This window comes from Orbicella faveolata, unplaced genomic scaffold (genome assembly GCF_042242905.1).
Source record: "Orbicella faveolata isolate gen_17 unplaced genomic scaffold, um_ofav_v1 contig_1, whole genome shotgun sequence".
NCBI classification, from domain to species: Eukaryota; Metazoa; Cnidaria; class Anthozoa; order Scleractinia; family Merulinidae; genus Orbicella; species Orbicella faveolata.
Genome location: NW_028301536.1, coordinates 38240806 through 38267543, shown reverse-complemented (window position 1 = coordinate 38267543; position 26738 = coordinate 38240806). Strand labels below are relative to the sequence as shown.

At 39.0% G+C, this 26738-nt stretch overlaps 1 protein-coding gene across 1 annotated transcript; it reads left to right on the top strand.

Annotated features, from left to right (window-relative positions):
• Position 1: 1 nt before the first annotated feature.
• On the top strand, positions 2 to 25455 carry LOC110048219 (dymeclin-like). Its single transcript, XM_089275491.1, has 17 exons — positions 2 to 239; positions 2066 to 2118; positions 2241 to 2334; positions 3261 to 3436; positions 3897 to 3960; positions 4701 to 4826; positions 5262 to 5365; positions 6133 to 6306; positions 6727 to 6814; positions 6923 to 7025; positions 7308 to 7433; positions 8598 to 8711; positions 9170 to 9264; positions 10063 to 10168; positions 19886 to 20068; positions 21656 to 21772; positions 22436 to 25455. Exons 1-17 carry the CDS (start codon positions 100 to 102, stop codon positions 22592 to 22594), a joined length of 2022 nt encoding a protein of 673 aa, XP_089131617.1. The 5' UTR covers positions 2 to 99; the 3' UTR covers positions 22595 to 25455.
• The last annotated feature ends 1283 nt before the right edge of the window (positions 25456 to 26738 follow it).

Here is a 26738-nt window from a genome sequence, read left to right as displayed (position 1 = left end):
GATTACTTTTAAAGAATTCGTGGCACTCGCGAAAAGAAGCTCAAAACTAGAAAATGCGGATTTATACTCTGCGCTATACTAACTGAAGTTTGTTTGGAAATGGGGGCTAAACCCTCATCCATTAGCGACCTGCAGCATAATCCCGTGCTCCAGAAGTTTACTGGAGACACAGCGATAGGAGAAGAAGAAGAATTCTGGGAAGATATTTTGGCATTTTCATTTGAAGCTCCGTACAACAGGTAAACGCAATTAAACCATATTTGCGTGTTAATCACTTGCTTTTAGTTCGAACTGATTCTATGGCCACTTAATAAAACATCAAATTTGAGCAGTTTCATTTCATAGATCTTGTATCGACGGAAAGCATTCCCACAAGCTACCTGCATGGCCGACTGCATGGTTAAAGATATCAATTTCCATGAACTGAATAGATGTAAACAGAAGCTTAGTTAATTAAGCTTACATGAAGGCTTAGTTTTTAATGCAGGTCACAACATAGTAGTATATCGGTGAGCTGTTTACATGCAGATGTTTTTGTCTGTCAAATCCCTGTTAAGGGGAACATTAGTAGTTTAAGTATCTAGCAATCTAAATTTCTCAAACCACTTAACAATAATTTTGTCTAGTTTCATTATAATATGCTCAAGGCAAAATGTCTATTTTTACACCAGTATTTAATGAAGATACAGGAAACATTTTCCCTGTTTCTTTCAAGTTACAGAAATACAAATTGTTAAATAGAAAGAGAGAAAATATTTTCTATTTCTTTTAGCAAACACTGGGAAACAGAGAATGGAAAATCACTCATTTATTTATATTATCAAAAGGCAGATTCTCTTTGCTCACAGACCCTATCATAAATATTTTTGTATGCATTTAAATTAACATCACTTACCTCGTCAGAGAGCAAACATTCTTTTGAATTATCAAATGAGGTTACTCATGCCAGTTTAATACTTTGCAGCCATTATATTAAAGGAGTCTATGCCATCATTGCATCAGCAGCTCATGCTACATGTAGTTTTGTTTCAATCAAGTTTTAGTAAAAAACCTACCAGTGTTCTCTCACGAATGCTGTACTCGTATTGGCTACGCTACTCACCATCTATTCTGTTGTAGATAGTGAACATGTATCCTCTAGTGTATGGTTGTTAATGAAATGGCAGCTACTTCTTTGCCTTTTCAAAGTGTCTGTGAAGAGGATTTAGCTACAAATTTGAGCTACTACATGAAGTAGATTTATGCTAAAACCAACAGATTATGAGCTTGTGATTTCTATGCACAATAGTTGTATCTGGCTCTACCCTTGTCAACTATTACTTAAGATCCAGAGTGAATTATTATTCTAAATTATTGTTAAAAAAGGAGTATGGCTTTCAGTGGATGCTTTCTTCCAGGGTATTTTCTATAAACTAAGATAATTAAAATACGGTGTCTTTACCTTTCCCCCAGTTACGAGAAGGGTAAAAGAACTCGTCTTGTTTGCCAGTGTTGCATTCTGCAGTACCGATATTCTCTAATTATATTGGAATATATTATGCTTTATACAAGTAACACTTACTAATACTCTGACTCACTCTGGCAACTGCAATTTCTGCTTGCCTGTTACACTTGTCTGTGTATGTGGTAGAGGTGTTTTAATTGTTGGACAATGTTGTACCTTGAGTCTTTGCTCCTTGCAGGGTTCATTTGCAAGATCAATTTTGATTGGTTTAGAAAATGATCAATTTAACTGAAAATTTTAAAGGGTCTTGCCATCTTTTATTTGAAAGTTGGGGGGGGGGGGGGAGGGGGAAGTAGAATGGAAATTGGAACTTGGCAGTAGCCAAAGAAAGACTCTCATTACATGTGTTGCAGTTATAACATTGTAGCTAGCTTTTTGTCTCCTCGCACTAAAATACATGAACAATGAACATCCTTATTACATTTTTTTTTTTTTCATACGTTAGATCTTACATGCAGTTTTGTTGAATCTGGAACACAGTAGGCTAATGACACAGTTGCTCAAAAAGAATAAATTTTATATTTAATACATAGACTAAGCACTTTTTATCCTTTTATCCAGTGCTGATGCAAGGTTGTTGGAAGAGGCAACGGAACCAATCTGTCAAAGGCTAGGTATATTCATGTACACATGTACAACTTAGACTTATTTTAAATTTGATGTTCAGAATTTTAAATTTTAAACCTTTACATTGCTTAAAGTAATTAGTTGTGCATTCTTTTACTTTTTTTTTCAGTTGGAAATAATTTGAAGACAAACAATTTTGTCACGCTCATTAAGGTGTTTCTAAAAAGGATTCCTGATTTGAAAGACAACACAAAGTGTGATGAGTGAGTACCGGCAACTAAGTAAAATGGTTACTGTCAGCTCAAGTGACTTACATTGACAAATATAAATTTACATTCAAATTTTACATATTAATAACTACAGTGTATAGTCAGTGGAAAAGTTTCATGGTTCTGCCGGCTTGGTTACACTACACATCATGCACATAAAATTATTTTGTTTTGCGGAACTATTATACATTGAAACAAATTTGCCATTGTCAATTATAAACTGAACTGTTTGATGAAAGCTGATTTTTTCTTTAACTAAGAAACTTTTGCACATTAAGAAAATTGCCACCAGTGTTAAATGCAATGATCAAGCCTTGTACTAGGTTGTACTGATGAAATTTCTTTCTTTTACTGTGTGTTTAGTTTTTGAAAGTATATTCTTCTTGCTAAATTCTTGCAAAATCACTGAAACTGGGAAATTGCTTAAAATGAAAGCTGCAGTATACATCCGAGGGTTAAAAAATTTATTATTAGTCTTTACAAGCCTAGTGGCCCTGACAACTTCTCCAAGTTAAAGTATTGTATCCTGATTTAAAAAGCATGAAGTGACAAGAAGTAATGCCATTTTCCCTTTTAAGTGTGTTGTCCAAGATCACAACTCCCTGTGACTGAGCAAGCACTTGAACCTGATGAGCAAGTGACGTTAGTTCCAGTTACTTACTAGGTACTGCAAGAGATGAAATTTTGGGGGGCTTGTGAGAGTGATTTTCTGGCAAGTATCTCAAATTAAAGTTAGAACGTGCCAAAAGGCAAGCCTTAAACTTGTTTTCTTTGCACCCTGCCTGGGCCCTTATCTTGACACAGAGTCCCATGCACTGACCACACGTAATGTAACTGTTACAGAGAATTCAGTAAACACATAAACACTATCAGTTGTCCAGGCTTGACTGATGTTTTGTATTTCATTCTGTTTATTTCAGGGATGACTTCACCTGGGAAACATACAATGCCATCCTTCTTGTTCGTAGTTTTTCAAAGTATTTTATTGAGTTGTTACCCAATGAAGAAGTTATAAGACACATGGGTGGCTCTGTAGTGAAATTGCAGAGCGATGAAGAAGTGGCTGGCTTCACTGGACAAGTACTCCATTGTACAGGTGACTGAGGTGTCACATTGCAAACTATTTTATGTCAGATCAAAGGGAAAAGTATCATATTAAGAGATAAGTATTCTTACATGTAGGTAGAGAAATTAACCTACAGCTGTAAAAGGTGATTAAAAAATAGCTTTTATTTAAAAAATAGCTTATTAATTACTATTTACCTAAGTATAGAATGCATTCAGCATTGTTGCTGTGAGTGAGGACACTGTTATAAACAATAATTGTTTGTATAATTATTTTACAAAACATATATCAGAAAGTTCAGAATTCTAACCAATGGAAAGCTGACCAGTTGGTTATTTGACATAAGGTGTCTTGAGGAGTTAAAGAGCTTGGGACTACTGGCTCTGGATGTCCAGACTCCAGTGACAATGTTTTGGAGAAGTGGAAATTTTAAAAAGTGGTTTTGCTAGTTTTAATAAGTTATGATTTTCTGTTTTTAATATTTCTCCAGATTGTGGTGTTATTGAGGATCTTATTTGTGGTCTTGTAGATGTCCTTGCCAATGTGCCTGTCAGGTATTTTTAATGACTAGTTAATTATTATTTTGTTAGTTACTTAATATAGAGAATTTTGCAAAATTTAGAGAATTGTTATATCTTATTTGCTTTGATTTTAAAAATAATTTCTATTTACGAGGCTTAAAAAATTAAAAAAGTAAAAACAACAAACGTTTTAGACTCTAGGTCATCTTCAGGGTAAGTCTGGCTTAGTCTTACCCTGAAGATGAAAATGTTCAGTGTTTTCAATTTTTAACTTTCTTAGCCTTGTAAATAGAAATTATTTTTATTATTTCTTATATGCAATGATATACATGTAATTTTCTTTCTATGCATTTTGTTCTTCCTTTTTATTGGCTGACAGCCCACCATGTCATCTCAAAATAACGCCGACAAAAAATGCACTTCAGTATCTTAAACTTATAAATGCATTACTGTCTGACAGTGATTTTCTACAGGGATGATTTTACTTATGCATAGTTGTGTCCACTTCTGTGTAAAAAGGCAGCTCATTTTCACAGTTGTGGAAAGAACTTTGAAATTTATACTCAGTCTAGGCACAAACACAAATAATGAAAACAGTTATTGAACTCAGTCATCACAGAAATATTGTACATAATTCATCATTGTATTAATCAGTTATAAATTTTTTAATTATACCATATTTTAGATTTATTCTTTTTATCAGATGTGTACTGTACAGCTATAATTAGAATAAATAAGTCTGATCTTAAATTGTCTATTTTTTGTTTCACCAGTGAAGTCACATATCCTATCCATGTTGAAGCTATCAACACTCTGTTAGTTATGTTGTCAGTTCAAATGTTTGACCCAGGCGCATCTCACAGTAGTATCTTCTATCAAGTTATTATGAAAGGAAAATGGTAAGAATCAAAGCAACAGTAATCAGTTTTCATTAATATCAATCACTTTAATATTCCATACCTGAATGGAATTTTATTTGTTCACTGTGTCTGGTTAAATTTCAAATTCTGGAAAGGCATGTGATACACCCATGCAAAACACTTTGAGGACCTGAGTCTCAGTGGATTAAAGGGCCAAAAATTGAATTTCGTGCTCTCTGGCCAATTGTTCAAGTTTCCTTTTTTTTTTTTTTATCCCTTATTTTATCCTTTATTTTACTCGTTAAGAATGCTGTAGTATTACTGTATGGTGAAAAGTGTATCATGAGTTCAGTATAAAATGAGTTCCTCTTTGCTGTCTAGAGCAATTGTTAACAAGACATGATAGGTGCCCTCAAGAACCTGTGTCCCTATAGAAATCTGTAATCGTGATTATATCATGTTATTTAATTTCAGCAATTCAAGTGCAAATGATCTTGTGAGAGTTCTTTTAAAGAACTTGATCAAAAGAGAGAAAACTCCACCAGAGCTCACAAGAGTTAGTAATGGAGGCTGGTTCTGTAAGTTCCAAATTAATAGTAAGACTAAGTACTTCAAAGGCACAGTTTGCAGTGCAACCAAAACTGTGGAAAGTAAAGATCTTTGCAACATTGTTCTATAAAAATGTCTTCAGCAAAGTATAGGCTGTCAAAATTATCTGTCTGACTAATATTTTTTCGACATATGTGTCACATATTGTTATTCCTTTTTTTTCCCCCTATTACTGGATGTCTCTCCCAGTATTTTTAAGAAAGCCAATGCCATGCACAATTTTTAAGAAAAACCTTCTAAGGTTCTTAATGAATAAACATTTTTTAAAAAATATTTTTAGATGTACGACATATTGTTAATAGATAATTATTTGTTTTTTAGGACAGTAGGTAGTTGTGGTAGTTTTAGTAGTTTTAATTACTGTATATTTTATATTTTAGATCCGTGATATTTGTATTTCTTATTTTAGATTTTAATACTTTTTATTTTTATAGAGGACCTTCCTGAAAACCACGTATTTACGTGACGGGCGCTTCCTCTTTAAAGATTGTTTTTATTATTATTATTATTATTATTATTATTATTATTATTATTATTATTATTAGTCAAGCATCTTCCGCAAATCTTAGAATTTATCAAACTTATTGTTTCTGTAGTTTTCCTGGTTTCTTGCAATTTTAAGTACAATCATGAATTCATTTGGAAAGTAATAGAACACTAACATCTGGTGAATGTTGTTGAAGAAATAAAATTGCAAAGTTTTATGCTACATTTTCTTTCCATATTTTTACTTCAGCTGGTGTTTGGTCTTGGTTTGGTTCTCAAAATGCAGATGACAATGATTCATCTTTGCTGGCAAATCAGAGCTTACTACTGTTGCTTGTACTTGTAAACCATTGTACACAGGACAAGAGAAAACTCAACCCTTACAGACATGCATTGTTTTCCTTCACTAACAGGAAACTCAAAGGTATGGTTTTTTTTAATTGGACAATTAAACTTTATTTTTAAATAAAGTTTAACTTTTATTGTAATAATACTTTTTTAATAATACTTTTCCAAAGTATTGCAATAATTTGAGAGAAGTTTCAAATATCACTCGTAGTGTAAATCCTTCATTGCATTTGCATTCATATGATTACCTTTACTAATTTTCTTAGCTCTATTTTTCAGTTATAATAATAATTGCTTGGAAACTTAACTTTGTTAAAACCCGCAGTCAGTATCTTAAAGTTAAGCAATTAACTCTACAAGGATTTGGGATCTGTTATGATACTACAGAATCAATGAATAAAAGAATCTGCCCTTGGCTATGACCCCTGATACATAAATAAAGTCATTATTATACAGTATTGGGTAAAAAAATTAATATATAGGTATTTTTCATCAGAAAATACAACAGAAGGTGATAATTCAGAACAAGAAGGGGAGCCGTCTTTTACACTTCCCGTAGGAATGTTGTTCACTGCTGTCTGCAGGTTGGTAACGTGTTGATCTTCCCTCCTCTTGACTGCTTGAAGTTTCTACTGGAAGGTTAAAAGAATGTAGTTCTAAATTAACAACTGTTTAATGCATTTTGTTTACAGAGACTTGCACAAAGATCAGACAACACTTCTGTTGTATTTATTACTGCATCGCAATCCCAATGTGGCATCCTTTATCCTTTCAAGGACAGATATAGATAACTTGGTAAGTGTTACAAGTGCTGATGTTTTTTAAACTAACACAGTTTAAAACCTAACTTCTGTACACTCTAAAGTGTAATGCAATACATCTACATGTAAATTAAACCCTTTTTAAAGCAGTATTTCCTTTTAATTTGTGGTCAAAATGCTGAACGCTTGTTTGGTCAAATTCCTTGGAATGTAAACTTGCTACAGCACAGAAATGTTTGTTGTAGTAACTCCTCAGCATTATTTGTAATTAGATAATTAGCATCACAAATGTTATATGTTGTTTGTTTGTTGCCAGGTGATGCCAATCCTTAAACTTCTCTACAGTGCAGATGATCACAATGCTCACCACATTTACATGTCACTTATTATCCTGTTAATATTGAGTCAGGATGAAAACTTCAACAAGTCTGTGCATGAACTGGTGAGATTCTGTCTCGTTAGCTTTGTTCTTCTTACTTTAAGAAAATGAGTTTATATGCCCATACAAATCAATCTGACGTTCTTATTTTCTTAGTTTAGCACTTGGCAAGCCTCGTCTTGAGGCAGAGGCCTCTCGAAAATGGCCATACAAACGTTTGAATGTATAACGTTTGATTGCATCATTTGAAGCAGATTTTGAACTGTAAACTCCTCTCAAACTTAACATGATAACCACATTCCTCATGATCTTTCTACATAGACCCTTTTCATAAATGGCTGCCAATTATAAATTCTTTTGTAAGTATTAAAATTAGCCTGACTAACCTCGTTTTTGAGTGGATAGTTCAAAAGAATTTTTACTCCCAAACGAGTTTAGTGAGGCTAATTTAAATACTTACAAAAGAGTTTCAAATTGGCAACCGTTTATGAAAAGGGTCTATGTAGCTATGAAATATGATTCACTTAAAATGACCTACAAGAAACTTAGCGGAAATATGAAAGTACATGTCCATGTTTAATCGTATCTATAACAAAATTCTCGAACGTGATTGGTTCTCCGCGCGCCTGTTCACCACGTAAATCGGCGCGTGATCACGTGGGTGTCCAGTTACAGGTATCCAATTTGAACTTTTCGTAATTGGACACCTGTAATGGGATACCCACGTGATTCGCACGTCAATTACGCGTGCTCTAATGGCTTTTTTCGCACTGTTTTCAAAACTTATGAAAAGCGTTACAGACGTTTTCGCTCAAAATAAGTCCTCAAAAGACATTCTTAATTCCGAAATTTGTTATAGATAGTCATACGATTAATTAGTAATTGGACCTCATGTCGTACAATTCAGGAGTAGTCGTGCTCCTAATTTCAAATCGGCTTCGCGCTTTGCGCTCGTCCGATTTCGAAATTACTTGCGCGATTACTCCCTGAATTGTACTCCACTCGGTACAATTATTATAACTAATTTTTCTCGATAAAGGAAATGAACTTGAATGGCACGGAGACAATCCTTAGCCAAATTGTATGATATGTGGGTAATATAAAAATACATCTGAGAAAGAGGGTCTATTTGAAATGTAACTTAAAGAATCAACTGAATTTGGGGACTGACTTTGTTAAATATCTCTGCTCCAGGTCTTTTAACGAATTGTTTTATTTACTCTTCAGGTAATACCATCTATCCCGTGGTATACGGAACGAGTCATTACAAATATTACCCTGGGGGGTCTACTGGTGTTAGTTGTGCTCAGAACAATACAGTATAATATGACAAAGATGAGGGTGAGTACAGAGAGACGTAAGGGAGTTAACGCAACCACGGCAAAAAAAAGAAAAAAAAAAAAAAAAAAAAAAAAAAGAAGACGAAGAAGAAGAAGAAGAAGAATTTATACTTCCACATATCTCTATATCTATTCAGTGTGACTGTCGGTGTTAGAACTATCGTAAGCTCGATATGTTGAGACAGAATTCAGTTCCAAATAATAATAATATTGATTGTTGACCGTCGTAGTTCACGTTCTCCATAAAATGCAGACTTCATTCCGTCATTTCACGTTGTTGAAAGGAAGGCTTAGAAGTTTACCCTTGGTTTGGTTACGTTCTCCTCTCGTTATTTCGTTGCCTAGCAACATTCTGGCCGACGATGTTTGGTGCTCAAATGTAAATCCTCGAATTTTAACCAAAACAAGTAGCCACTTGTCTATAACGCGCTCGAATGCCATCTTTTATTTCTTTTTCAGGACAAATACCTGCATACAAACTGCCTGGCGACCCTGGCTAACATGTCTTCACAATTCCATGCACTTCATCCTTATGTAACACAGAGAATAGTTAGGTAACGTACCTTTGCTTTTAATTATGAGATCAGCTTCAAAACTCTCCTTAGTCCTTGTCATACGTTACCTATAATTCAGCTTGAGAGAATTCGATTTCAAGTCAAGCTTGTTGTGGTCTTTTTGAGTCTGGAGTCTGTCTTGTTGATTTTGACGTCAGAACGATAATAAAAAGGGAAAGGAGTTATGTCTTGTTATGTTGTAATGTGGTCGTAGAGTCTTCGCTTGCTTTGGTCTTGTTCACTTGTGTTTGTCTCAGGGTTCCAGATAATTTTTTAGTGCAGGGTGTCAATAAGGAATTACAACAGGTCAATTCCTGCTGCTCCCACCAAATCATTAGAAATTTTCTATCAATTTGTCGGGTCATGTAGCTGACCTTGTCGGGTTTTTGACCCGAGACCCTCACTTATCTGGAACACTGTTTGTCTTCTCGTGGTACATAGGAGGCTTAGCAATGCACTGATAAATTATTCCGGCAAACTGGCAAATGAGGATAGACTACGATCACAAGCAGAGAGAATTAGGCTCAGTTGGTTTATGCTACAGGCCTAGAAGTAAGTTACCAACCATGAAAACTGCGCTGGTCACGTTTGTAAGAGGAAGTAATGAGGATTTTGCTTCAACATAGAAGTTACAGTTTTTCTAATTACATTACAAATCCTTGCCCTCTCTTTACTAAACCAATAGAGTGCAGTTGATATCCTTACAGACAGAGCTTGTCAGACCATTTTTTACACAAGAGCTTACACTTTTTCGTCTTTTTCGTTTCCTAGCTAATTGTTTTTCTTTTTTCTTTTTAGTTTGTATGCACTACTTTCAAAGAAGCATGCCAAAGTGACGGAACTTATAAAACAAGCTGAAAGTAATTCACAAGAGAATGGCGAAGGAGCGCAAAACAGCGACCATGTAAGTATCACATCAGTCAACGAACGCGTATCAAGAAAAGCGGGTCCATTTGGCTAACAAAAGGCTTTGTTTTACAGCCGAAAATCAACCTAATATGGCCATTTTGAACAATGTCGGCGGCAGCTTGAAAATGCTCAAGGGACTTTCAAAATTTCTCGAGCGAGAAATTTGAACGATCGTAAAAAGCGAAGTAACTACAAATTCCCCCGAGGGGAGGTATTACGGGTACAATTTGTTGTGTGTAAATTGTTACGCTGGGGTGGCTGGTAGGGGTCACCATTGCACTTTATTTAAACAAGGGTTTTACATTCAGTAGCCAGGGTAGTATTCTAAAAGAGCCCTGCGATAAGTAGAATTTAAATACTAGAATATAAAATTGTAGTCGGACGTGATGAAAATGCTATTTAGCATTCTGTTATTGTTGCTGTTGTTTTTGTTGTTTGTATGTATTTGAACATTCTGAAACGAACAAACGAAACGCACGTCCGAAAATGTTACTTTCCGCGTAACGAGAAATAAGCTCCGTCACTTAATTTGGCTGATTAAACTAAAACCGCGTGCCGTTAAGTATCAGAGTCCTGGCTTCCCTTGATACGCCGCACATGACGTACCCAGGCCATGGTTTTTCCTGACACGCCGCAACGTACGTATCAGGAACATGGCACTCTCCGACACGTCACGTTTCTTGACACATCACGTTCTGATCTCGGACTCGCCGAGTGTGGAGGAATTTCACGGCCACGTAAATTCCACGAAATTACTCATTTCACGCAGTGAAAACTACCGAGCGAAAAACAACTCTTAGCACTGTTCACGCTTTTTCAGTAGTGAGGCAAACAGAAAGGCATAGGAGCTTGAAAAATAGGAGGCACAAAAAAGCTGGATGCGTGTTTACAGAAGTGTGCGAAGTAAGCTTAATGTTGAACTTGTTGTGAACGACCATGTCCGCTTTCCACAGGCAACGAAAAACAAAATCCCAAGAAACTCTACGATCACTTGGTAATATTTTGCTTGCACTAATGATAACTGAGTTGCGTAAACTTTTGCTCTTTCGGAGGCCGCTGTTTTTTTCACTTTTTAATTAGGTAAAAACAAAACCGTTAATCGACTTTTAGAAATCGCACTTGTTTCTTTTCTTTTGACTTACGCCGCCTGCTTTGGACGCGACAAACAAAGAAACGAAGCGTCGTGCACAGTGATCGCTTTTTCTCTTGCCTGATATTATCACAACGATAAAATAAGTCAAAAAATTTATGAAGGCCAAATTTATTAACACATAGAAATATATTACATCAATCACTCCTCCTCAACTTCCGTTCTTGTCCCGGCCGTTTAAGTTTAAGTTTAAGTTTAATAATACTTTGTCATGCTAGTACAAGTAAATAAATCATTTTATCTTTTGCCAAGTTAAAGCGATATAAAAGCGAACATTGCCAATCAAACTTGTAAGCTAATGCCGTATTCCAAACGTCGCGCTACTGCAGTGACGAACTCAAATGAATTTGGCCCAGTAGTGGTATGACAACTTAAGAACGGCAGTGGTTTCAAACGTCGAATTTAATTCAGTCGTCGAAGATGGGAAGAAGTTTGCCTTGCTTAAGACCATTTTAAATGATAGAAAGCAACGGCAGCTGGTAACAGGCTACGAATTCAGTTCGGCCCTGCAAGAGCACGTCGTTTGAAGCCAAGTCGCGAGACGGCAAGGCTTGCCGAACTGAATGGTTTCAAACGTCACACACACACTTTATTATTTTCAATTTATATTTTACAAAAAAAAGGGCATGCCCGCAACTAGCAAAGGCTAATCTAGGCGGACCATGCTTTAATAGCCGATTACAAAAATATACGTTGTGCAACTGTCGTGCTTAAGTCAAATTAAGTTCTTGAATTTAGTTCGGCAGGGCAGTGGTACGACGTTTGGAATAGGCCTAAAGCTCTTACTTTATTCAGGGATGAGAGTCTGGCCGATACTCATACAGCCGGTCAAGTGTCCCTTTGGGCTCCCCCGGTGGAAATTGATCTTGTGATAACAAAAATTACACTCCTCACTCCTCTAAGGTAGTTAATTTGTCATGCCGACAATTTTTCCGATGATCACAAGTTTTCTCGCTAAGCTTCGGAAAAGAACTCGGCGCTTCTAAGAACAAAAGTCACTTAGTTAAGTTAGTCAGTTTTTATTTAAAGGTTTTAATGATTCCTAGTTTTACTTTCATTTTTACAGCTTAGCTATTTTATTTGTTAGTAATTTTTTATCACTGATGTAAATTTTTAATGTAAATTTTATTTTTAATAACATTTTTTACTGTAAAGCGCCATGAGCCCTGGATATGGCGCTATACAAATCTATTATTATTATTATTATTATTATTATTATTATTATTATTATTATTATTATTATTATTATTATTATTATTATTATTGTTCAGGTTTAACAAAAGGGCTATTGTTTATGTTAAATCACCAAAACGGACCCACTACAATAGACCATTTCTTGATACGCGTGACGCTCCAAGTCAACTGATGAAAGCCTTGAACTGCAATGTAATTCTGAAACAAGTAAATCTCGAAATTAAGTACCGGCAATTTGTAAAGACATTCACTTCACAACAGCTCTTCACGCAGAACGCATCCAGATGAAACAATTTCTAATTTTTAAAGTTTGTTTTTTCGTTATCCGTGTTAATGCTCCCCAATGTTTATCGCCCTTTTTTATTTTCCTTTTATTATTGTTACATAGATGTTTTCTGCCATAGAAAATTGCCGCCCACTCGAGGTTACTGAGACTTGGCATTTTCTTTCATTTGATTTTATGTCTTACATAAACAAAACCCTCTTAACGGATACACAGGTGACACTCGAAAAGACCTCTGAACGCAAAATTCGAACGTCCAAAGCTTCGCAGTGGAGTAGAAAGTTGCAATGAATAAATTGATGTGGTTTTCAGTGTAAGGCCCCTTCAACTCTACGCTGGAAAACTTTGAAAAAGATCAATCAGCGCTCAGTTTGGATTTGTGTTTGAGGAAAATTCCGACAGGGAAATCAAATGATTATCGTAACGTCATCATTTCCGAAAAGCTCCGCTTTTAAAAATGTTTTCCGTCCACACTAAAATGCAACGCTGGCGTTCTCAGATTCCTTCGGTTTGAAGAACGTCTTCGAAAAGGTCTGTTTTCAGTGAACAATTTCTCAGGATTAGTGTAGACGGAAGGCCTTACCGGAGAAATAAAGCTGCGTTTTCGTGACGGATTAGTGTGGCCGGTAGGCCTAACCGTAGAAATAAAGCTCCGTTTTGGTGACGGATTAGTGTGGACGGTAGGCCTAACCGTAGAAATAAAGCTGCGTTTTGGTGACGGATTAGTGTGGACGGTAGACCTAACCGTAGAAATAAAGCTGCGTTTTGGTGACGGATTAGTGTGGACCGTAGGCCTAACCGTAGAAATAAAGCTGCGTTTTGGTGACGGATTAGTGTGGACGGTAGACCTAACCGTAGAAATAAAGCTGCGTTTTCGTGAGGGATTAGTGTGGACGGTAGGCCTAACCGTACAAATAAAGCTGCGTTTTGGTGACGGATTAGTGTGGACGGTAGGCCTAACCGTAGAAATAAAGCTGCGTTTTGGTGACGGATTAGTGTGGACGGTAGACCTAACCGTAGAAATAAAGCTGCGTTTTGGTGACGTATTAGTGTGGACGGTAGGGCTAACCGTAGAAATAAAGCTGCGTTTTCGTGACGGATTAGTGTGGACGGTAGGCCTAACCGTAGAAATAAAGCTGCGTTTTGGTGACGGATTAGTGTGGACGGTAGGCCTAACCGTAGAAATAAAGCTGCGTTTTGGTGACGGATTAGTGTGGACCGTAGGCCTAACCGTAGAAATAAAGCTGCGTTTTCGTGACGGATTAGTGTGGACGGTAGACCTAACCGTAGAAATAAAGCTGCGTTTTGGTGACGGATTAGTGTGGACCGTAGGCCTAACCGTAGAAATAAAGCTGCGTTTTCGTGACGGATTAGTGTGGACGGTAGACCTAACCGTAGAAATAAAGCTGCGTTTTGGTGATGGATTAGTGTGGACGTTAGGCCTAACCGTAGAAATAAAGCTGCGTTTTGGTGACGGATTAGTGTGGACGGTAGACCTAACCGTAGAAATAAAGCTGCGTTTTGGTGACGGATTAGTGTGGACGGTAGACCTAACCGTAGAAATAAAGCTGCGTTTTGGTGACGGATTAGTGTGGACCGTAGGCCTAACCGTAGAAATAAAGCTGCGTTTTCGTGACGGATTAGTGTGGACGGTAGACCTAACCGTAGAAATAAAGCTGCGTTTTGGTGATGGATTAGTGTGGACGTTAGGCCTAACCGTAGAAATAAAGCTGCGTTTTGGTGACGGATTAGTGTGGACGGTAGACCTAACCGTAGAAATAAAGCTGCGTTTTGGTGACGGATTAGTGTGGACGGTAGACCTAACCGTAGAAATAAAGCTGCGTTTTGGTGACGGATTAGTGTGGACGGTAGACCTAACCGTAGAAATAAAGCTGCGTTTTGGTGACGGATTAGTGTGGACGGTAGGCCTAACCGTAGAAATAAAGCTGCGTTTTCGTGACGGATTAGTGTGGACGGTAGACCTAACCGTAGAAATAAAGCTGCGTTTTGGTGATGGATTAGTGTGGACGTTACGCCTAACCGTAGAAATAAAGCTGCGTTTTGGTGACGGATTAGTGTGGACGGTAGACCTAACCGTAGAAATAAAGCTGCGTTTTGGTGACGGATTAGTGTGGACGGTAGACCTAACCGTAGAAATAAAGCTGCGTTTTGGTGACGGATTAGTGTGGACCGTAGGCCTAACCGTAGAAATAAAGCTGCGTTTTGGTGACGGATTAGTGTGGACGGTAGACCTAACCGTAGAAATAAAGCTGCGTTTTGGTGACGGATTAGTGTGGACGGTAGGGCTAACCGTAGAAATAAAGCTGCGTTTTGGTGACGGATTAGTGTGGACGGTAGGCCTAACCGTAGAAATAAAGCTGCGTTTTGGTGACGGATTAGTGTGAACGTTAGGCCTAACCGTAGAAATAAAGCTGCGTTTTGGTGACGGATTAGTGTGGACCGTAGGCCTAACCGTAGAAATAAAGCTGCGTTTTGGTGACGGATTAGTGTGGACCGTAGGCCTAACCGTAGAAATAAAGCTGCGTTTTGGTGACGGATTAGTGTGGACGGTAGGCCTAACCGTAGAAATAAAGCTCCGTTTTGGTGACGGATTAGTGTGGACGGTAGACCTAACCGTAGAAATAAAGCTGCGTTTTGGTGACGGATTAGTGTGGACCGTAGGCCTAACCGTAGAAATAAAGCTGCGTTTTGGTGACGGATTAGTGTGGACGGTAGGCCTAACCGTAGAAATAAAGCTGCGTTTTGGTGACGGATTAGTGTGAACGTTAGGCCTAACCGTAGAAATAAAGCTGCGTTTTGGTGACGGATTAGTGTGGACGGTAGACCTAACCGTAGAAATAAAGCTGCGTTTTGGTGACGGATTAGTGTGGACGGTAGGCCTAACCGTAGAAATAAAGCTGCGTTTTGGTGACGGATTAGTGTGGACCGTAGGCCTAACCGTAGAAATAAAGCTGCGTTTTGGTGACGGATTAGTGTGGACGGTAGACCTAACCGTAGAAATAAAGCTGCGTTTTGGTGACGGATTAGTGTGGACGGTAGGCCTAACCTTAGAAATAAAGCTGCGTTTTGGTGACGGATTAGTGTGAACGTTAGGCCTAACCGTAGAAATAAAGCTGCGTTTTGGTGACGGATTAGTGTGGACGGTAGACCTAACCGTAGAAATAAAGCTGCGTTTTGGTGACGGATTAGTGTGGACGGTAGGCCTAACCGTAGAAATAAAGCTGCGTTTTGGTGACGGATTAGTGTGGACGGTAGACCTAACCGTAGAAATAAAGCTGCGTTTTGGTGACGGATTAGTGTGGACGGTAGACCTAACCGTAGAAATAAAGCTGCGTTTTGGTGACGGATTAGTGTGGACGGTAGACCTAACCGTAGAAATAAAGCTGCGTTTTGGTGACGGATTAGTGTGGACGGTAGACCTAACCGTAGAAATAAAGCTGCGTTTTGGTGACGGATTAGTGTGGACGGTAGGCCTAACCGTAGAAATAAAGCTGCGTTTTGGTGACGGATTAGTGTGGACGGTAGACCTAACCGTAGAAATAAAGCTGCGTTTTGGTGACGGATTAGTGTGGACGGTAGGGCTAACCGTAGAAATAAAGCTGCGTTTTGGTGACGGATTAGTGTGGACCGTAGGCCTAACCGTAGAAATAAAGCTGCGTTTTGGTGACGGATTAGTGTGAACGTTAGGCCTAACCGTAGAAATAAAGCTGCGTTTTGGTGACGGATTAGTGTGGACGGTAGACCTAACCGTAGAAATAAAGCTGCGTTTTGGTGACGGATTAGTGTGGACCGTAGGCCTAACCGTAGAAATAAAGCTGCGTTTTGGTGACGGATTAGTGTGGACGGTAGGCCTAACCGTAGAAATAAAGCTGCGTTTTGGTGACGGATTAGTGTGGACGGTAGACCTAACCGTAGAAATAAAGCTGCGTTTTGGTGACGGATTAGTGTGGACCGTAGGCCTAACCGTAGAAATAAAGCTGCGTTTTGGTGACGGATTAGTGTGGACGGTAGACCTAACCGTAGAAATAAAGCTGCGTTTTGGTGACGGATTAGTGTGGACGGTAGACCTAACCGTAGAAATAAAGCTGCGTTTTCGTGACGGATTAGTGTGGACGTTAGGCCTAACCGTAGAAATAAAGCTGCGTTTTCGTGACGGATTAGTGTGGACGGTAGGCCTAACCGTAGAAATAAAGCTGCGTTTTGGTGACGGATTAGTGTGAACGTTAGGCCTAACCGTAGAAATAAAGCTGCGTTTTGGTGACGGATTAGTGTGGACGGTAGACCTAACCGTAGAAATAAAGCTGCGTTTTCGTGACGGATTAGTGTGGACGGTAGGCCTAACCGTAGAAATAAAGCTGCGTTTTCGTGACGGATTAGTGTGGACGGTAGACCTAACCGTAGAAATAAAGCTGCGTTTTGGTGACGGATTAGTGTGGACGGTAGGCCTAACCGTAGAAATAAAGCTGCGTTTTGGTGACGGATTAGTGTGGACGGTAGACCTAACCGTAGAAATAAAGCTGCGTTTTGGTGACGGATTAGTGTGGACGGTAGGCCTAACTGTAGAAATAAAGCTGCGTTTTGGTGACGGATTAATGTGGACGGTAGACCTAACCGTAGAAATAAAGCTGCGTTTTGGTGACGGATTAGTGTGGACCGTAGGCCTAACCGTAGAAATAAAGCTGCGTTTTGGTGACGGATTAGTGTGGACGGTAGACCTAACCGTAGAAATAAAGCTGCGTTTTGGTGACGGATTAGTGTGGACGGTAGACCTAACCGTAGAAATAAAGCTGCGTTTTGGTGACGGATTAGTGTGGACGTTAGGCCTAACCGTAGAAATAAAGCTGCGTTTTGGTGACGGATTAGTGTGGACGGTAGGCCTAACTGTAGAAATAAAGCTGCGTTTTGGTGACGGATTAGTGTGGACGGTAGGCCTAACCGTAGAAATAAAGCTGCGTTTTGGTGACGGATTAGTGTGGACGGTAGACCTAACCGTAGAAATAAAGCTGCGTTTTGGTGACGGATTAGTGTGGACCGTAGGCCTAACCGTAGAAATAAAGCTGCGTTTTGGTGACGGATTAATGTGGACGGTAGACCTAACCGTAGAAATAAAGCTGCGTTTTCGTGACGGATTAGTGTGGACGGTAGACCTAACCGTAGAAAAAAAGCTGCGTTTTCGTGACGGATTAGTGTGGACGTTAGGCCTAACCGTAGAAATAAAGCTGCGTTTTGGTGACGGATTAGTGTGGACGGTAGACCTAACCGTAGAAATAAAGCTGCGTTTTGGTGACGGATTAGTGTAGACGGTAGGCCTAACCGTAGAAATAAAGCTGCGTTTTGGTGACGGATTAGTGTGGACGGTAGGCCTAACCGTAGAAATAAAGCTGCGTTTTCGTGAGGGATTAGTGTGGACGGTAGGCCTAACCGTAGAAATAAAGCTCCGTTTTCGTGACGGATTAGTGTGGACGGTAAGCCTAACCGTAGAAATAAAGCTGCGTTTTGGTGACGGATTAGTGTGGACGGTAGGCCTAACCGTAGAATTAAAGCTGCGTTTTGGTGACGGATTAGTGTGGACGGTAGGCCTAACCGTAGAATTAAAGCTCCGTTTTCGTGACGGATTAGTGTGGACGGTAAGCCTAACCGTAGAAATAAAGCTGCGTTTTGGTGACGGATTAGTGTGGACGGTAGGCCTAACCGTAGAATTAAAGCTCAGTTTTCGTGACGGATTAGTGTGGACGGTAGGCCTAACCGTAGAAATAAAGCTCCGTTTTCGTGACGGATTAGTGTGGACAGTAGGCCTAACCGTAGAAATAAAGCTGCGTTTTGGTGACAGATTAGTGTGGACGGTAGGCCTAACCGTAGAAATAAAGCTGCGTTTTGGTGACGGATTAGTGTGGACGGTAGGCCTAACCGTAGAAATAAAGCTCCGTTTTCGTGACGGATTAGTGTGGACGGTAGGCCTAACCGTAGAAATAAAGCTGCGTTTTCGTGACGGATTAGTGTGGATGGTAGGCCTAACCGTAGAAATAACGCTCCGTTTTCGTGACGGATTAGTGTGGACGGTAGGCCTAACCGTAGAAATAAAGCTGCGTTTTCAAATTTATCCAGCGTAGTGTGGACGGGGCCAGGCGGGCGTTGTGAATGACAACAAAGCATTCGCTATCTACGCTGGAATTAGTTTAAATCCTTGTTAAAATATTTTGGGATTCCACATATTTATCCACATACTCAAAGTAACTTATTTCAAATAGCCCTCATTGGGGTTAGCATTCTCCTTTGACTAAGTTTCAAAGTGTGCCCAGAAATTTTCAGACGTCCTTTCATCTAAGGGGTTGATCTTATTGCTTTATTAGGATACACCAGAACCATTGAATGTCCAATAACGAGATTCTCGGGGGAAAAATATTCTTTTAATTGTAATTGCTGTTTTGTTAATTGGAATCCCCATTTATGTAAATGTCATAGTGGTTGTAGCACCTGGAACTGGAAAAATCCATTCCAGATTTTTCTTCTTTCTTGGAATGAGAACGCTGTAGGAGGTCAGTTGGTAAGGAGATTTAAACTTTTTTTTTTCGCCCAACAGCATTTAAGACGTGTAGCTATTCGGGCGCTGAATTCTGTCGGCGGAAAAAGTGTTAACGCCCTGTCTCCCATTCTTAAAAGCCAATTAAGATTAATTTCTATCGTGATTAAATGTGTTAAGTCTTCTTTAAGATTTCGGTTGTAGCGGAGATAAAAATAAACAGAAATAATGATTGTCTTTTAAATTGTTTAAAATGAATTGGGTATTCATGCTAGTGTATACAGTGGAACTTCCCACAACTGACTGACACCCCGGTTAGAGCCAGAAGAAAAATTCAGGTCCACTTAAGAGAGATGTCCGCTTATGGAAGGACACAAACTTGGGGTTTGTACGTGGCTGGGACCAAATGTTTACTCATAGGAGGTGCCCTGTAGGGAATAAACTTAATCTTGTTTTGTACAATGTTTTTTTTTTCATCGCTTTTATGCTAGAGATGATGGACAAGTAACTTGTTAAAAAACTTGATTCGGTGTTTTTCTTTCAGCTGTCCGATCTTGCGATTCTAGAAGAAGTGATTCGAATGGTGTTGGAGATTATCAATTCCTGTGTAACGAACACTCTTCATCATAATCCCAACCTGGTTTACACCTTACTACATAGGAGAGAGCTGTTCGCTCAGTTTAGGACTCATCCACTTTTTCACGATATTATACAAAATATAGACACGGTGAGTGGCTGCCACTACGGCTTTACATTGCCCATACTAAATGTCAGTGTGCTGGACTCCGGAACGAATGTTACTCTCTCAGTGCCTCTCCGCTCTGTGCCGGGTTGTTCGAAAGCCGGTAAACTCTGACCCAGGATTAAAAGTATTAATTTTTCTTGAATAAAAATGTTTTTCAATTGTGTATTTAGAGACAACTCAAGCTCAAAACTGAAGAACAAACAATACAAACAGAAAACCTCACCGAAGAGTTAAAAAGCTTAAGTTGAAATTCTCGCTAATCCTGGGTTAGCTTAATCGGGCTTTGGACAACCCTGCCCTGGAGTACAAATGGGTACCGACGAATCGTTGAGGCAACCTTTGATGGACTAGCATCCCCTCCAGGGCAAGTGAAAATATTCCTAGCTTCCCCGTGGTATGCTCTCACTGGACTGGAACTGACCCGATTTCTACGACCCGCCTCGTGTAAAAAGGTAACAAAAAATTCCAATTGTTCACTCCTGAAGTACTGACGATCCATGTTTGTCAGCAAAACTGACGTAGTTAACAAAGGAGGCTGTGTTTCCACAAAAAATTCACAGAATTAACTCTAAGGTCCGGAAATTGCGTTTTTGGGGGAAATGTTTGGGCTCTAACTTTCTCCGCCCCTGTAAAAACATTGCGCCCAGTATTAACTCATTCTTGGCGCGGGCCGGGATTTACAACACAGCAAATAAAGATTAGTCTAAGCTTGTGGGTGGCTATATACTAAGAGAACTGCAAACGGATTGGCTCCGCTGAAGTTTTTTATGGATCGACAGAAGGCCCACGGAGCGCGTATCGGCTTGGCATTTCACAGACTTGTTGTTCTTGTAGATCATACGGGAAAGTACTTGACAATACCATGAATAAATGCTCTTTGTTTCAGTAGTAGACTAGCTACTGGTTTGTGTAACCATTTAGACCTCCCGATCTCAATGTCCATCCACTTTGCAAACTACTATTTCCTCTCGGGCGCAAATGGTCTAAACACGTGGCGTGATGGAGCCATCGTATATCATGAATTTTCCCCCGTGTGTTATTCCCCAGTTTTCGAAATTTTCGTCTTGCGTTAAGTCTTAGTTCTGACTAAATTATTCAGTTGCGTAGTGCTAAATATTTTTACCAAGCTAACGATATTTTTAAACGCCTGCAGAATTATTTTGACTTTAAACTGTTGAGAAAAGAGGTCTTCGCAAAAGAGCGACCTTATGTAAAATTATTTGAAGGATGATAAAGGCAATAGCCCCTCTTGGCGAGAAAATATGTTCAGATATTTGTCTTTGGACACTAACTGTTTCGTTCTTAGAAGAGAGAACGTCAGCGGACAAATATCTGTGGATGTTTGCGCGTCATGTGGAGTTTGTTGTTCAACCTCGCTGTAAATACAACCTGAAGACATGGTGAGAAAATGAACGTGGGACTTTCGCTGCTGTTTGTCAATGATATAAATGATCTGAGTGTGCAAAAGTTAAAGGGAATACGCTGGGCTTATTTTATGACTTCAACACGTGTCGTTTGCTTGTGGTAGTATGGTGAGAGCAAAACGGACTGATTCTGTTCATATTTCAGGTGTTGGCATTTTTCAGTGCTCGTCTGGAGCAGCACCCGGACCAGACTCTCTCGGTCGGAGTGGTTTTAGATGTTATTAAGCAAGGAACTCTTCAGTGGCCGAGAGACAGACTCAAGGTAACTAGTCTTTGTTCTCTCAAAAGAAAACACTGCAAAGTGTTTCTATGTGACATGAAGCACCTATTCCGATAAGCGCGCTTCTCTAATAATAATAGTATCAGAGGTAGGCTTTTCCAGACAATTCATTGGCTTTTATCGGTCACGTCCTGTTTACAGAGGAACTGGTCTTTTGAGCATTTTACCTTATTTGTTCATGCTGGCGCACGTGTCTACCACCGGAAATCCAGAAAAACAAATACGCTATTTCATGCATTTATTGGCGAAAAGCGTCTTTAATAATTTAATGGGCTGGTTTGACAGTCTCTATCAGTTATCCTAAAGATTAACACATAAACATAAGTTGTGGAATGCTCAACGTTTCAGTTCTATGTTTTACTTTTTGAAACTGTTCCCTAGAAAACGTGGGAAATGGCATTTTCAAGCCCCTAAAAATAAAAATTCCCTGTAGGGGTGGTGGTGGTGGAGGGGGGGGGGGTAATCTCTTCAAACCCCGCCTACGGTTCGCGCCTTCGACGGTCAATTCACTTTCTCCTTCGTGCGTACTCCATGCAAAATGTAGGCTATGCCACAGGGCCCCCACATTTTGCAAGGAGTGCATTTCCCTTAAAACCAGGTTTACTCTGTTTTTTTATTGGGACGTTGCTTTTTTTTTCTCTACAGAAATTTCCTGAATTAAAATTCAAATACGTGGAGGAGGAACAGCCGGAGGAGTTTTTTATTCCGTATGTTTGGTCACTAGTTTACAAATCATCAACGCTTTACTGGAACCCAGATCACATCCAGCTCTTCCATCCCGAGTCCGAGGAGACTGGGTCTTAGTAAATCAACCTAATCACGGTGCGGCTGGAACGCACCAGTAGGTCTTGTATTGTTAGAGCCTGGCGTCAATAAATTGGGTTTCGTGAGGGTCATTCTCAATGCACGCCGGTTATTAGAGTTCTCGCTAAAGTGTAGCTCTGGGTGTGTACCAAAGGGTGTATTTCGTGGACGCCATGAATTCAAGTTGAAGCGGAAACATGTATTTTTATTATAAAGGAGGGAGAGATTTGATTTTGAAACCTGGTTGTTCTCAATAGAGAACCTAGACGTTTTAGAACTAATGTTAGTTTTAAAGTACTCTGTTGATACAAACCAGCAAGGAATATGAACTTGACTTTATAATGAGATTATGGAGCGCTTTCACACTAATTGATTTAGATTTAACACTAATTAATTTAGAAAGGAGTTGAGTGTTTACGTCTGCCAAGATCTCTTGATTTGTTTACGACCCGTGTACGGATCAAGTGCGACATGCTACAATACAACTAACTTACTTACTAAGAAAATGTCCTGGCAATCAGTTACATGGAAGCGCAATTGTAATCACGGTACACATCTGGCTGTGATTATGGGTGGTTTATCACTCTTTCAAGTCATGGTTAGGCTTGATACTCGAAACGTCAGCTATTCCAAATTCGCACGGGCGGTTTAATTTACTGGCTTTGTCAACTTAAACTTGATAATCATGTAAGTTTTAGTTTTGTGATCAGTTTGGTTTTGGAGTAATTTTCTAATGAGTACGAAAAGAGAAATTATTCACACAACTAATCAATAAGCAGTAACCGAAGGGAATAGAACATGCCAGTCATAACTTGACGCAAAGATGCGTAACCAGGTTGCAAGCCTGAAAAAATCAGGTACGTGAGGTAAATCACGACTGTTTAAAAAGAAGCATTCGCACCTGTATAGAGCCTGTCTCACAATTTTTTTAACCTGTTATAAAGCTTCGTAGACACAAAGCCGCAACACTATACAAAGAATCCTTGGAGGGCATTACAGAACCGCTCCGATAAGAAACATGAACTGTCTGGGTTATGGGTCACTTTAATGCGGGGAAATCATGTCTGTTCTGTAACCAACAGAGTTTTAGCGAGTCAGAAATTAATTAAACAAGAAAGGAGACGAGGAAGTCGATTTACGCTAAGATTAACGATAAATCTGCAGAGTTGACAAGATTAGTGGCAATTCATACAGGCTATATAACAGACAAGCCTCTTTTCATAGACTTGAGTAGCAGCCGCTGTTTACATAGTTGGACAAACGTGCTCGCCTGAGGATTCAGACAGCTTTTATACAAAGGCAGTCTCGTGCATAACTGAGGAACTTTTTAAAATAACTTCGTGCTTCGGCAAATGTAACTTTTCTATTAATGTAAGAATAGGCTCATGAATTCTTTTAGAAGGGTCTGTCTGGTTGGTGTATATATTCATACTATTTTGCTTGTAAGCACATGGATTTAGTAACGTTTATTAGTACAAACATAATTCTAAAAGATACTAAAAGATAATTTGCAGCTCAAGTTTTGGCTGAATATGGAATGTAAGTTATCATTTATAGAGGTACATGTATCCGACAGAGGTGCGCTGGGTTCTAATTTATATCAACAATTTGAATTAAATATGCGTAATTTGATATGTAGATCGGAAATATTCAAATTATTTAACTTATTAACTACTCCTTACAATTCATTTAAGAATACCTACTGCTAAGGGGAGCAACCTTTGCCACGTTTTAATGGCTTCAATTGATGGTGTGACAACTCTGTGCTAGTTTTCTTTATATCCACAGGGTGCGTGTAACACCCTTCATTTCGCCCAAGAGGGCAGAATGTAAGAAAATACGAAGATGTGTGCTACTGGTAAACATCATTCAGAAATTGAACAATTATTGTTTTCTTGGAAGTAAGAATAAACTGCATTTCATGGTACAACTATTACAACACGCATAAAATTTGGTAAGTAGGTTAACGGTAACTATAAAGTTATTTATATTTAGATGATAATGCTAAAAGTATTTAGCCAACCCTTTCCGTTTAAAGCTACTCTTCATATCTCAAGGTTGCACGTATGCATCTTCGCATGAAGAGATATTTTAAAATTTGTTTAAGTCAGATAATTTTAAATATTATCTGCGGAAGGGTTTTGATATTAAAAGCCCATATGGTATTCGTGCGATTTCACCGGCGACTGCGGTCAACCGCGGTCAACTCTATGGCAGATTGCTACTCTATTTCTAGGTAGAAGGTATATTTCGGAACCAACTTGCGAGTTTTCAAACATGTATTGTCGGTTGCTCAAGATGAAAGTTGCCGACATTGAGTAATAGTTTGGGGAGGGGTGGCAGTGGGGGGAGGGGGGGATATAGCAGGGCGATGCCTCGGGCTATGTATCGAAACCTTATTCTCTATGCGGACTTGGTATAGCAATTCCTTTTATCACTGAGGTTATATTAAGTAAAACTCTAATCAACCTGGGCAACCTGCTATGTGGGTTGTCTTGAGGTATGAGCAGTATGGCATTCCAAGGTTTTTTTAATACCTCTGAACAAACACCGCTATTTTCACAGACTTCCGAAGGCTAGGTACGCTGCTGAGACCGGCGATAAATATAGACTAATCGCATCAAATCCTTGATATATATATAGAGCAATGAGCATTTGAACTGTTTATTACGCTAAAACAACTACAACTGAACCTTGCTTTAATTTACTGTGTAATCCGTTTCGAGGTAAAGTAAGTTTTCGTCGGTTTTCAGTTTTTAATGTAGCACTAATTCACTATCAGGTGCTTTCAGTGTTGTACAAGTCTTACTGAACGAAATAGCGTGAATAAAGTGGCATTTTGCCAAACCTAGTTTACTTTACAGGAGGATTTTTGTTTCCCCTGTGTTGTTGTGCATCCAGCGAAAATTCCGATGACTTTTTTTAATCACTTTTTTTCTAATGGTTCCTATATTCCCCTTGTCTTTAAAGAGAAATTAGAAGGTCATGACTCGTGGTAATTTTATATTGATTTTTCTTTTTTAATTGTTCTCTGTGGCATGCAACACGAAAGTTCTCCCACGGATAGCCCAAGGTCGTAATCTTGTTGCAGTAAACTGTTTCGCCTGACTTGGTAAAACGCTTTCAGAACTACTGAGACATTTGGTCAGATACCTTTTCATTGAATTACTGTATTGCGGTGTTGCATTTCATAGACGCTTTCCCAAGTGGGTTTGTCTGCAAATGAAAGGAATTGTGTTCACGCAGGGGTCGTGGTCATCAGATTGGGCTGAAGCGAAACCTAAGAAAAAAACTTGAAAACTGCTGCATGTTAGTTTTTCCACCGAATTAAAACTGATGGAGACTGTTCACATCTATTGTTTCATCGCAAAACACATTCTGGAATTTCGCGTATTCTAGTTGATTCAAATGAGATATTTTCATGTCGTAATGTCTCTGAGGAGTACATGTCGAGTACGTCTAATAGTTGCGGTCAAATAGTTGCGGTCAAATAACTGGCGCGTTTTAGACTCGGTACGATTTGCATTTGTTTAAAAAAACCTTCAGGATTACTGATTTTTTAAGAGTATTCGAGTGGCTCCATAATGAGAAATATGACTTCCTCTACGCATGATCGTATTACGCTGACGAGCATAATATTAATCCACAGACGACAGTCTGAGACAAAAAAGAAACATTGTTAGTGAGGTCGTGTGAAATTCAAGGACCTATTCAGTCAGATTTCTTCTCAAGCTTTGCATCACTGCACGCTCAATGTTCCCGTAACCAAAAGCATTTGTCAGTGATCAGCAGAAGTTGCGTATGACATCAGAATTGGTTACCATGGCAACATCGAAGTGGTTAAGTGGTTTGACCTGAGGCCGATAACTTCAAACTCAGCACTCGTTTAAAGTTTCTCATTAGTTACATCATGCTACTCACATTCAAAAGATTGATATTTGCTACATTCAATGTAAAGTTCTTTGAAGAGATTTCAGTCCGCCTCTGATGAAGTTAGGTAGCACTGACGGGCTACATGTATTCGACAGACTCTTTCAAAAACTGGCAGAACTGTTACCATGGGAGCTAGTTTTGACTTATTATAAATTGAGATCTCATTTTGTTCCATTGTAAAATAAAAAATGCACCGTTTCGCTAACCGTGG

Bases quoted from the DNA above. Each gene is read 5' to 3' on its own strand.
- LOC110048219 (XM_089275491.1), top strand. From the start codon at position 100: ATGGGGGCTAAACCCTCATCCATTAGCGACCTGCAGCATAATCCCGTG. The intron at 2,335-3,260 runs GTGAGTACCGGC...TGTTTATTTCAG, and splicing joins GACAACACAAAGTGTGATGA to GGATGACTTCACCTGGGAAA. The intron at 3,961-4,700 runs GTATTTTTAATG...TTGTTTCACCAG, and splicing joins CTTGCCAATGTGCCTGTCAG to TGAAGTCACATATCCTATCC.